General features: G+C 34.4%; 1 protein-coding gene across 1 annotated transcript in view; it reads left to right on the top strand.

The window, feature by feature from the left end:
• The window catches only part of LOC105989795 (uncharacterized protein KIAA0825-like), a 185,734-nt gene that overhangs the window by 94,606 nt on the left and 78,094 nt on the right, over positions 1–13,034 (top strand). Inside the window, exon 11 of the mRNA XM_013022014.1 lies at positions 4,280–4,459. Within this exon, the coding sequence (XP_012877468.1) occupies positions 4,280–4,459 (180 nt within the window). The remainder of the gene's footprint in view (positions 1–4,279; positions 4,460–13,034) is intronic.

Genomic DNA, 13,034 nt, shown 5'->3' with positions numbered 1-13,034 from the left:
TTTTCCGGGTGTCTGCTTTGACTCCGAGGTCTTTGATCCATTTGGAGTTGATTCTGGTGCAGGATCACCCCCTTTTTTAAAGTCAGTTTTATCCCAACATCATGTTGACCCTTCACTTACACATTGTCTGTGTCTGGTTATGTACTACAGGGTAGAACAGAATTGAGATAAAGTCCAAATGGCTTCTCAAAGGTAAAGTATTTACTATCTGTCCTGTATAGGGAAAGTTTGCTAACCCCAATTCTAGATGGTAAGAAAGGAATAGCTTACCAAAATAGATATGTAGTAAATCAAGTAATAATAGAATAGATATGTAGTAAATCAAGAGATAATAGAATTTCAAAAGAGTGGGTGGAAATTTAGAGCACCTATTCAGGACATGAGGTAAAGTCAATGCAATTCCATATAACCAATTTTTAGGTGGATCTAACCCTAGGAAAACAATACTCAAAAGATCAATTTTTTGTTGCTTCCTTCCTTCCTTCTTTTAAAGCCCTCTCTTCAAAAATATTAGTTAGCCTGTAATACTAAGCAGTTACTCTTAGAAGACATCTAAAGACACTTAATACATAAAAATATACATAATAAAAATCATAATAAAATAGTACTAGAAATGTAAGAATTATGTATATGAAGATTTGGAATGCTACATGAAATTTTTTTGCTATAAGACAACACATTTCCGTAATGTGAAGGCACACTTTGAAAAATGAGAGATTATAGTATAATGCAAACAGTAAAAGCAAACATTTACTATCTTTGTGACCTTGGTTTAAGTTACTTAATTCCTCTCAATTTTACTTTATTCATTTCTAAAAGTGGGATAATTGACATATATAGAGTATTTTTGAATATAAAATAAAATGTAAAGCAGCTTATGTGATGTTTGGCATATATTAAGTACTTTGGTATATAGTAGCTTCACTTTTTAGGGAGCAGATATGAATATCAATTTTTAAATTCAGATGTGCAAGAATTGTCAAAGTAACTTCTTGTATTCAAGTCAACTTTATGAGGGTGCTGAGACCTATCTTATTTGGCATTTAACCCTAGATATTCTTAGGGCTTCCATTCGTCCCCAGAGAGGCTTAGTGAGCCTCAGTTATATGATCTCCCTAAAGGGCTAAGATCCTCTCTTCATGGTTTCTCAGAGTGCAGCAGTCCCCTTGGCTGAAACCTTTGATGTGGTTAAGGATCTAATTTCCCTCGGTGCCTCCCTTACCCAGGTAAGCATTCCTAAGCAAGCCAGACAACCAAGGCAGATGCTTTCGTCTTCTAGACCCAGAGGTTTCTGTCCTGTCTCAGAGCATCTCTTCTCTCTAACTCATCCAAATTCTTTTGTCTGCCCTCTGGATGGGACACATACTTCCCCATGGTAGTCAATGTTTTACTTTGGGAGGCCTATAGATACTTTATGACATTAAAGCTAATAACTATTCAATAGAGTTGGCTTTTCTTTCTTCTTTCTCCACTTCAGTCTACAAAGACAACTAACTTCACAAATTTGATGTTTTCAAAAAAGTGGAAATCTCTGAAGGAAACAAATAGAATAGTCTGAGACAAAGGAGAGAGAGAGATAGAAATTATTAGAACTGTATAGAAATATCTTCCATTTATTCATCCCCCTCCCCCTGTGCATTGTTACTTGTTTTTACTCACATATTGTTGATCATCTAGCTCTACTTCCCTCTTTGCTCAACAGTCACATAATGGAGTGCCTTTTTCTCTCCATTACATCAACTCTTCTTCCTATCTCACTTCATCATAATGATAATTTCCTACTTTTTACAGACTTGGCTACAATATGAACTTCTCTGTGACTTCCTTGTGATTCGTCAAAATAATGCAAACAAACATTCTGTACATTTCTGTGTATCTCATACTTATAGCACTTAGTATTAGGTAGTAACAACATCATCCAATTTGGGTTGCTTCTAAGAAAGATGATAATAGATTTTTATGCCAGAACTGCTGACATCGCCAAGACTCTTCCAGGCTAAGCAGAAGGCAGTTACTTCATCTGTTTGTAACCTTGCTATAGTGATTATTTAGCAGTCTACATACTCTTTCTAGAAAAGCACACACACACACACACACACACACACACGTGTGCACGCGCGTACAGTCAGTGAGTTCTGGGAAGGTAAAGACTTCAAAATTTTGTCCAATGACAGATAAATTGTTAGCAGGCAACCAGTAAATCCATTATTGATACTTTAGAGGATATTACATTAGAGGAGGTATTACCATAGGCAACAAAATTAAGACAGAAGAACATATTTTAAAGCAATAGCAAATAAACCATTCTATGTAGAACACATTTTGGGGGATGGAATCAAAATTTGAAACAACAACAACAAAAACAACATTGTGGCAATTCTGGATCATCAACTCAGTAGAGTATTGCAAAGATTTAGACATGGAGATGATATCAGGGATAATTGGCTAGTATAATTTTTTTAATGAGCTTATAGGTTCCATGGGGGATTTAATTGCTACATTTTTATATGTGTTTATAATATATTCCAATCTCACCCCCTTTACTATGCTCCTTTTCCCATTTCCCCTTCCCAAACCAATTTCAACAGGTTTTATTGTTCTATTTTTATAGATGTGAAAACATTTCCTTTGAGAATATTTTTCTTCTTACATCATCCTATTAGCCCAACCTCCTCCCACTAGTACCCAACCACAGAACCTATTTCTCTTCCCCCAAACCTTCCAACTCCCATTAAGTAGTATTTTTCATTGAAATTCTTTTTTTTCTGGTCATGGGGCTTGAACTCATGGCCTGAGCACTGTCCCTGAGCAATTTTGCTCAAGGCTAGCACTCTACCACTTTGAGACACAGCACCACTTCGTATTTTTGACTGGTTAATTGGAGATAAGAGTCTCATGGGGAACGTAGCCATCCAGTCTGGCTTTGAACTGTGATCCTTGGATCTCAGACTCCTAGGAGCTAGGATTATAGCTGTGAGCCACCAACACCTATCTCATTGAGGTTCTTCATGCTGCTTTTGTAAATCATTGAAATTTATTTCAAAATTGTTATTCTCTTCCCCCCTTCTCTGGGTAATTAATTATTATATGTAACATGAATTAGAGAAACAGAAAGTATATCTTCAGATTGTTTAGATTTAAAAAATGAAATTATGGGTGCCTGACTTACTTAAAAATATATTTGCCATTTAATTCTTGATTTAAGGAAAACATTAGGATCCTTTTGAAGGTAAGTCACAGAAATCAAAATTAACTTGATTTATCCAAATAAGTTCAGCTAACATATATCTATAGGCAGTTCTGAACGCACATTTTCCAATAATGCTATCTCTTCAAGGATCCTCTTTTCATCTTTTGGACTTGATTTTTCATGCAGCACATTCATTCTTAGGCAAGATTTTTTTCAGAGTGGCTATAACAACAGCTTCCAGTTTAGCTATGTACATACGATTATATAATAATCATTTATGAAATGAACTCCAAGAAAACAAAATGAGATAGTTTCTAGTTGCCATTGTTGCTGTTTTTGTTTTCTTTTCCTTTTGTCTTGTTAGTTAGATTGTATTTGGGAGGGTAAGGAGGTCACAGAAAACGTGGAACATAGGGTAAACAAATACAATAGTAGTAGACACTATGTGGAAAATGAACTGTATTTGTGGGAGGGGACAGGAAGAAAAAAGAAGGAGAGAGCAAGGGAAGGGTTCAAAAATAATTGTAATTACTTGATTCATATAACTGTAACCCCACTGTATATTAACTCTACAATAATAATAAAAATTCCAATAAAAGACAAAAAATAGCCTTATTTATATGGTCTTGCTTATATAGTTTTATTGACAAATCTATGGGAAAAATCTTCATTGTGAAATAACAGTGTCATTGAGTTTGAGAAATGTCCATAAATTTATTTTACAGAATTGTCATATTCATAAAATGTTATAAATATATACTACTCCTTGATACAATTTTTAAAATAATTCCCAGAGTGAATGTGAATAACATTTAAGTGAGAACCAGTTCTTAAATTTTTTTCTTAAAAGAAAGAACAATTCTGAATACAGGAAGCTAGCATTGCCCTTGGTGGCTATTTGTTTTTGTCAATAAATATCCATGAGTATCCCAGACATAATATTAGACTAGATAAACTGAAAGAAAGTGGTATTTGTCTTTTTATCCAAATACTGATCACACACATTTCACAGTGTCAATGATAGGCTAACAGAAGAATTTAATCACATTCACTGATGCTTGCTTTATTATCATTTGTATTCCTTTCAAGAATGCAACTTTCAAGAACAAGCTTCTGAGACAGAAAATAATCTGAACCAAGCACCCAGTGTAGTAGAAGCCACCTTTAAAGTACTATACCACTGCAATCTTTCTCCACAAACATTTGGAAATGTTTTTGTGGCCTACATGGAAGAAGAGCAATTATGGGAGTTTTTATATAACATTCCAGGTATGAGAAATTTATTAATTATAAAGTAAGTGCTTTGTAGATACTTAAAATGTCTGAAAGATATTTTTAAAAGTTTTGTTGTTGGTTTGGCTGAATATCTTATTAGCAAAAGTTTAGCTTCCATCTTTTCATTGTAAAGGCTCCTGTTGAAAACCATTAGCCATTAGATTCTTCTAAACATGATATCCTCAAAATAACGTGAGAATGGCATACATCTGAACAGGAAGTGTTAGAATGTCCATCTTCGAGCCACACACAGATTCTTACAGTTTTGTCTTTAATAGTCTGCTTTTAATTCTCCAAACTTACTACTTTGGGGAAACAAATGATAAGAACTTAGAGATCATTCTCATTATCCTGTTACATATAGCTTTTTTTTACAGACTAAATTGGAGCCAGTATTTTAACAAAATATTTCCTAGGCTCTGACTGGGAATTATACTTTTATTCATCCTGGACTTCTGACTATCTACCACATATTACTTGAATATCATTTTAGCATCATTATGTTTCGTTTTTCTCTAGGTCATTATTACTCCAAAGAAGTAATAGTGAACCTTAGATAAGGGTTTCAAAAATCCACATCTGTCACTTAATAATTTTATCCCTCTCCTTCCTACCTACCGAAATGAATGGCAGATTTCTAGGTACAAACATTGACTTACCAAGTTCTTTGTTTCTCTTATCTTTACTGAGAAAAGAAAAGCAACCTGGCCCAAAGAAACATAGGTCCCATGGTTTCCCTTATTTGCAATAACTAGTATATTTCTGAGACAAGCAGAAAAGTTGATGTTAGGTGAAATGAACCTCAAGATAAATATTCAAATGTTTTTTTCTTTCATGCGATTGTTTCTAACATATTTATAAGATAATTTCTTTGTTGCTTTATATGTCCCTCCTCCACGGTATAACCCCTGCTTTCACTGGATTTGATGTTGGTATAATGTGGAGGGGAAGGGAAAAAACAAATCGTTTAACTGAGGGGTACAGGTGGACCCATAGCAACAATGAGATGTACAAGTTGTTATGTCGAAAAACGAACTTTACAACTTTGGCGCGGGGGGGGGGCGAGGAGGGAGATAGGAAGGGGTGGGAAGGGGAAACAAAGGAGGAGGCAACGATGCTTGATAAGAAATGTACTCATTCGCTTGCCCATGTAATGATAACCCCTCTACGTTATTTTCACAATAAAAAAAAAAAGAAAGAAAAGCAACCTGGAAATCCCATCTGTTGTTTCTAGTCATTTTGGGGAAAAATTGGATTTTCTCAAAAGATTAACAAAAATCAGTGATTCTCCTTCTTCAATCACAATTTGTCCTTTAAATATTCTATGCCCAAGCCACTTTTGACAGCATAAAACTCTATTGAAAGTGACCTAGAAGAGATCAGTGGTCTTTAGGAGCTGAGAAGAGAGAATAAAATGGCTACTTGATTATAATTTTTCTTCTAATCACCTATATACTGGACAAAAGTATCCTGTAGCAAGTCCAACAAATATGCAGAAAAAATATATTACACAGATTCACAGAGCCTAAACTGAGTAGAAGCTCAAAGGGGTAGAACTTCAAATTGGCTAAACATCTTTGGCCTTTGTACAAAAAAAGTCTCCATAAATAATATTAGATATTCTCTAGATCTGGAACATTCTCTGGAGCCTGAGATTTGTCCTTGTTAAAGTTTGTACAATTATGCTTTTCCCTTACGAAAGTTTCAGAAATTTACCTTTTCTTCTGTAGCCACTTCACCCCAGTTAGAATGGCTTTAATCAAGAAATCGAATAAGGACAGATGCTGGAGGGGATGGGGCCAAAAGGGAACCCTACTGCACTGTTTGTGGAAATGTAAACTTCTTCAACCACTCTGGAAAGCAGTATGGAGGTTCCTCAAAAGTCTACACATAGAGCTTCCCTATGACCCAGCAATCCCTCTTTTGGGCATTTACCCAAATGATCACAAACAAGGCCAAACTAAAGCTACCAACACAACTATGTTTATCACAGCATTACTCACCATAGCTAAGATAGGGAACCAACCCATATGAATAGATGAATGGATCTAGAAAATGTGGAATATATATATATATGTACATATATATGTATGTATGTGTATATATATACATGCATACATACTTATATGCTTCCATCAGACAAAATGATACCACCCCATTTGTTAGGAAATGGAAAGACTTGGAAAAAATTATATTCAATGAAGTAAGCCAAACCCAAAGAAACATAGGTTTCATGTTTTTTCTTATTTGCAATAATTAGTATCCATCTAGGATAATCTTAGCAGATGAACAGAATAGCTTAATAGCTATGTACATATGACCATATAAGATGATGCTAAGTAAAATAAACTCCAAGACATGAACACAAGAGGTTTTTCTCTGTTGTTGTTACTTTTAATGTACTATGTGATTTTTTTTGTTTCTTTTATATGTTCTTCCCTCTATAGTGTATCCCCTGTTGTCACTGTATTTGATTTTGGTATCCTGGTTATGTATATTTGTTTATTTGAATTAGGGAAGGGAAGGGGAACAACAGAATGGTGAGACAAAGGACAAGGCGGGAACCACTGCAACAGTGACATACACAAGACAATATATTGGAAATGATATATACAACTTGGGGCAGGGGTTGGGGAAGGAAAAGTAGGAAAAAATGAGGGAAGGGATAATAAGTTTGACAAGAAATATACTTACTACCTTACTTATGTAACTGTAACCCCTCTGTACATCACCTTGACAATAAAATAAATGTACTCAAAAAGAGAATAAAAATTGCTTGATTCCTTATAAAAAAAGAAACAAGCTATTATACCATACTAACTCATAAGAAAATAATACTTGTCTATGATTTCTATTTCATTTGAGAATATAACATGTTAAAAGACCATATAGCTGAAACGCATACACATAATTCCACAATTTTTACTTTACTATTAATTCAGCCATGCTCCAGTAAATACAATTTACCTAGATCAATTTAGTACATTATATTAGATTTCATTAATGTGTTTTCTTCCTGCTAAAATAAGTGCCAAAGATCTTAGCCTAGTTTACCTGTAAAAACACACACACAAACAAACCAGGTCTTATCATTTTAAGGTGGAATGGAAAAAGATGAAATAGCAAGTATTCTCATGGTATTGCTAAGTAAACTGAGGCTGAAGATATTGAAAAACTTACCTATGAATAGAATCCAAGAAAGAACCCAGATCTTAGGCTGAAAATATGGGCCAAATTATGGATCACCTGTGTAACAAGTGCTAAGCCCTTACTTCAAGCCTCAGATCACAAAAAAGAAGAAAGAAACCGGGCACTGGTGGCTCACGCCTGTAATCCTAGCTACTCATGAGGCTGAGATCTAAGGATCACGGTTCAAAGCCAGCCCAGGCAGGAAAGTCCATGAGACTCTTAGCTCCAATAAACCACTAGAAAACCAGAAGTGGCACTGTAGTTCAAGTGGTAGAGTACTCTCCTTGAGCTGAAGAGCTGAGGGACAGCACCCAGGCTCAGAGTTCAAGCTCCATGACAAAAAGAACAAGGAGGAGGAGGAAGAAGGGAAGGAGGGGGAGGGAGAGGTGGGGAAGAAGACGAAGAAGATGAAGAGGAAGATGAAGAGGAAGATGAGGAAGACGAAGGAGGAAGAGGAGGAGGAGGAGGAGGAGGAGGAGGGGGAGGACGAGGAGGAGGAAAGAAAGAAGAAGAAGAAAAGAAACAATATTTCATAACTTTTAGCTCATGGTATTTCTCTTTGCTTTTTTGCAACTAAACTTTGAGATGCTTGCTTAATGAGCATATAAATTAAATAATGAACTATAAAATCATATTTTATCATTATAAATCTTAAAAAAATGAGCCAGATCAAAAAATTAAACCCCTCCAATAAAATAATCCTCAAAGAAACTACTACCATATTAATAAATGGGCTAAAGAATTAAAAAGAGACTTCTCTGAAGGGGAAATAAGAATAGCCAATAGACACATGAAGAAATGATCATAAAAGAAATACACATAAAAGAAATGCAAATCAAAACTACACTGAGATTCTACCTCACCCTAATTCGAATGGCCATTATCAAGGAAACAAATAATATCAGGGATGTGGCCAAAAGGGAATGCTACTACACTAGTGATGGGAATGTAAGTTGGTTCAACTGCTCTGGAAAGCAGTATGAGGGTTCTTCATAAAACTAAACATAAGCCTCCCTATGACCCAGCTTTCCCACTCCTGGACATTTACTCAAAGGAACACAAACAACTATGCTTATTGCAGCATTATTTACCATAGCTAAGTTACGGAACCAGCCCAGATGCCCCTCAGTAGATAACTGGGTCAAGAAAATGTGGTATATATACACAATGGAATTCTATGTTTCCATTAAAAAGAATGACCTCACCCCATTTGTATGGAAATGTAAAGACTTGGAAAAATCATACTAAGTAAGCCAGACCCAGTTCTTTTCCTCATTTGTAATAATTAGCGTATGTCTAAGATAGTTATAGCAGAGGATTACAATAGTTCAATAGCTATGTACATATGACTATATAAAATGATGCTAACTGAAATGAACTCCAAGATATAGAAACAATAGGTTTGTTGTTGTGTTGAATGTATTGTGTGAATCTATTTCTTTTTTCCTTTGGCTTATCCCCTGATGTCACTGTTTTTGATTTTGGTACTCTCTATCTTGTATATACATTCATCTGATTTGGGAAAAGGAACAGGAATAACAGAATAGTGAAACAATAGCAATACTCACAAGACACTATGTTGGAAATGAACTTTTTCAGCTTGGGGGGAGATGGGGTAGGTAAGGAACAGTGGGAGAAAAACAAGAGAAGGGTTAATAATGTTCAATAATAAATGACCATTCTTATTTCTTCTTCAGAGAAGTCTCTTTAAGTCTAGCTCATCTATTAATTGGGTTGTTGTTTTCTTTGAGTATTTGTTTTAGGGAAGTTAATTTTTTTAACTCTGAGTATATTTTAGATTAGAGGCCCTTGTCTGACGCATAGCTATTAAAGATCTCCCATTCTATGGGCTTTCTATTTATCTTGCCTAGCTATATCCTTTGCCATGCAGAAACTCTGCAGTTTGTTATTTTCCATTTATCTCATCTTTCTTTGATTTCTTGTGATTCTGGATCCTTTACTTAGGAAGTTTCAACCTGTTCCAAGGAGCCCTAGTCTACCCCTTATCCTTTCCTGTAAATACTTTTAGTGTATCTAGTCTTTCACTGAGGTCTCTGATTAATGTGGAATTTATTTCAATGCAGTGATATATAAGTATCTAACATCAGTTTTCTGCATGTCTTTAGCCAATTTTGCCAGCACCATTTGTTGAAGAGGCTGTCTTTCTTCCATCTTGTGTTTTTGGCTCCCTTATCAAATATTAGGTGGCTCTACGTCTGTGGGTTCATTTCTGGATCTTCTATTCTATTGGTCCTCATGCCTATTCGTGTGCCAGTCACAAGCTGGTTTTCTTTTATTACTACAGCTTTGTAATAGAGTTTGAAATTTGGTATTGATATTCCTCCAACACTGTTCTTCCTGCTAAGAATTGCTATACAGGGTCTTCTATTATTCCATGTGAATTTTTAGATTGCTTCTTCTATGTCATTGAAGAATGTTGTTGGGATTTTGATGAATAGGACATTGAATTTGTAGATAGCTTTGGGTAGTATTGCCATTTTCATGATGTTAATCCTCCCAATCCAGGAGCCTGGGAGGATTTTCCACTTCATCAAATCTGCTTTAATTCCTTTTTCAGGTTTTTAAAGTTTTCAACATAGAGGTCCTTGCACCCCATTGGTTAAGTTAATTCCTAGGTGGTTGATTTGCTTTTCTGATTTCAGCTTTGTGTTCTCATGTTGGCATGCAGAAAAGCTGATGATTTCTGTGGATTAATTTTATACCCTGCTACTTAGCCAAAGTTTCAGATCAGCTCAAGTAACTTGGAGAGGAACCTATGGGGTTCTTTAAAAATAGCATCATGTCATCTGTAAAGAGGGAGAGTTTTTCTTCTTCTTTCCTTATGGATCCCTGTTATGTTTGTCTCTTTCCTTATTGCTCTAGCTAGGAATTCCAATACTATTCCAATACTATGATGAAGAGCAGTGGAGAGAGCAGCCATCCTTTTCTCATTCCTGATTTTAGAATAAATGATTTTAACTTTTCACTCTTGAGTATAATGCTGGCTGTATGTTAATAGTACCTATTTTAAAAGATTATAAAATATAGAAACTAAAATATAAGGAATATGTAATGGACATCTGAAAGCTCAAGTACTGTGTGGGAAAGTGATTTGGTGGCAGTCCATTGCAAGCTATGTCTTCACAGTAGATCAAGTCCTCGGACAAATGAGAATATCAAAGCATAAATTACCATTGCTGATTTTAAGCCAATGCCAAAAATGGTGTGTAAATGAGGAAAATATTGCATAAAATGTTTTGTGTGACATTATAGCAATATACCTAATAAGTACAGTTAAATTGGCACTTCAAGATTGCATTGCATTGGCCTTTATATAGCTTTTAGGAAGAAGAACTTTAAAGACTTGGCAAATATTCCCAAGTAATATTTGAAACCAAAGTCTCCACTTTGGTTCTGTTCCCATCCACCCCAACCTCAATAGGCCTTTAAGAAGATCTCTTTAAGATGGCTTTAAGAAAAGTTGTTTTCTTGTGGCTAGTCTACAGAAGTTTACCAATATATCAGGTACTATGAATTTTTCTGTTGCCTATATAAATTCTTACATCACTGTGTGGGCAAATGGTGTACTGGAAGAAACTGGAAGAGTGTCTTTTTTTCTACATTGTAACCATTTATCCTGAGCTTTTTAAGTTCAATCATCCATCCAGTGTCTCTAATTGTAAACCACATATTAAAAACTGAAAAAATTGGGAATATTTTACATATGGGAAAATTCACTATTTCAAAGTAAAAGTTCAGTAATTTTTATAAATTTAGAAACCTGTGTGACAACTACCAAAATAAAGGTATATAGACAATTTCCATTGTCTCCAACAATCTTTTCATTCCCCCTTTATAATCAGTTCTTTCTTTAAGAAGCAAATGCAGAAGGATTCTGATAAGCTTTCTGTCATGATAGTTAAATTTGACTACAAACTTGCATAAGTAGAGATCTATCTATTCTTTGATTCTGTTTCTTTTGCTTAGATTACGTGATTTCTTTTCATGGTGAATAGCTCATCAGTGAGTATTATTGCACTGATTAGTATATCTCTGAGTAGAGTTTTCTATTGACTTTAGTAAATGGCATTCTGGGTTATTTCTGCAATCAGCACTGTTGGACAAGTTGTCATGTGACTATGTTTTAATTTCCCTTTGGTAACTACTTAGAAGTGGAAATCCTTGGTCATATGATAGACTATACATTTACCTTCAAAAGAAACATCTAAATTGCTTTTCAAAGCTGTGAGACCTTTTCACGTTCCTACCAGTATATGAAAACTTCATCCATATCCTTGCCAACACTTAAAACTGTCTTTTCTATTTGGTTATTCGAAGGAGTATATAATATTATCTCAAACAGTTTTAATTTACATGATTAATGACATTTAACACCTCTTCCTGTTCTTATTGGCTATTTAAAAATATTCTTTTGTAAAATGTCTGTTTAAAACGTTTGACTATTTGAATTGCTTGTCTAATTGACTTGTTAGGATATATATATATACATATATATTTACACATAATATTTTTACACACATATATATCTGCACATATATCTGTCTATATTATATAATATGTTAAATATATAAATATAATATATTACATAATTATATCATACATTAATAATATGCTAATATAACAATGTAACATATACATATTTTATATTTGCATATATCTTTACATCTATAATTTGGATACATGTTCTTATCAAAATAAAAAATATATGCATTTATAAATATATATATATATATATAAGAACCTATATCTTTACACATATATCTAAATATCTATATTCTGGATATTTTTTCTCATTAATAAATGTCCTTTGTCAAATACATATATTGATAAATTTTCTTCCTGCCTATATCATACTTTATTGTCTTTTAAAGAATTTATTCTTTTTTTAATGATCCCAATAATTGTATAAAATAACCTTTCATCATAACATTTTCACACCCATTTTACATACTTCGATCATGTTCACCAACTCCATTCCCCTTTCTTATTCTTCCTTTCATTTTCTTTACACGATCTGCTGGGCAGAAACAGCATATGCTTGTGTGATTACTTAGTGGCTGTTTGTCACTATCTGGTTCATTAGTTTCTTTATCTAAAAATTGAGATCAAAATGCATTGTATACATAAAGTGTTTTGCAACATGGCTGAAGTTCCTCAAAAGACTCCACATAGAGCTCCCCTATGACCCAGCAATCCCACTTTTGGGCATTTACCCGAATGATCAAAAACAAGACCACACTAAAACTACCAGCACGACTATGTTTATTGCAGCCTTATTTACCATAGCTAAGATATGGAACCAACCCAGATGCCCCTCAGTAGATGAATGGATCAAGAAAATGTGGCATAGATACACAAT

This window comes from Dipodomys ordii, unplaced genomic scaffold (genome assembly GCF_000151885.1).
Source record: "Dipodomys ordii isolate 6190 unplaced genomic scaffold, Dord_2.0 Scaffold59, whole genome shotgun sequence".
Lineage (NCBI taxonomy): Eukaryota > Metazoa > Chordata > Mammalia > Rodentia > Heteromyidae > Dipodomys > Dipodomys ordii.
The sequence above is the reverse complement of the archived record's forward strand: the minus strand, read 5'-3'. Positions and strand labels throughout refer to the sequence as shown.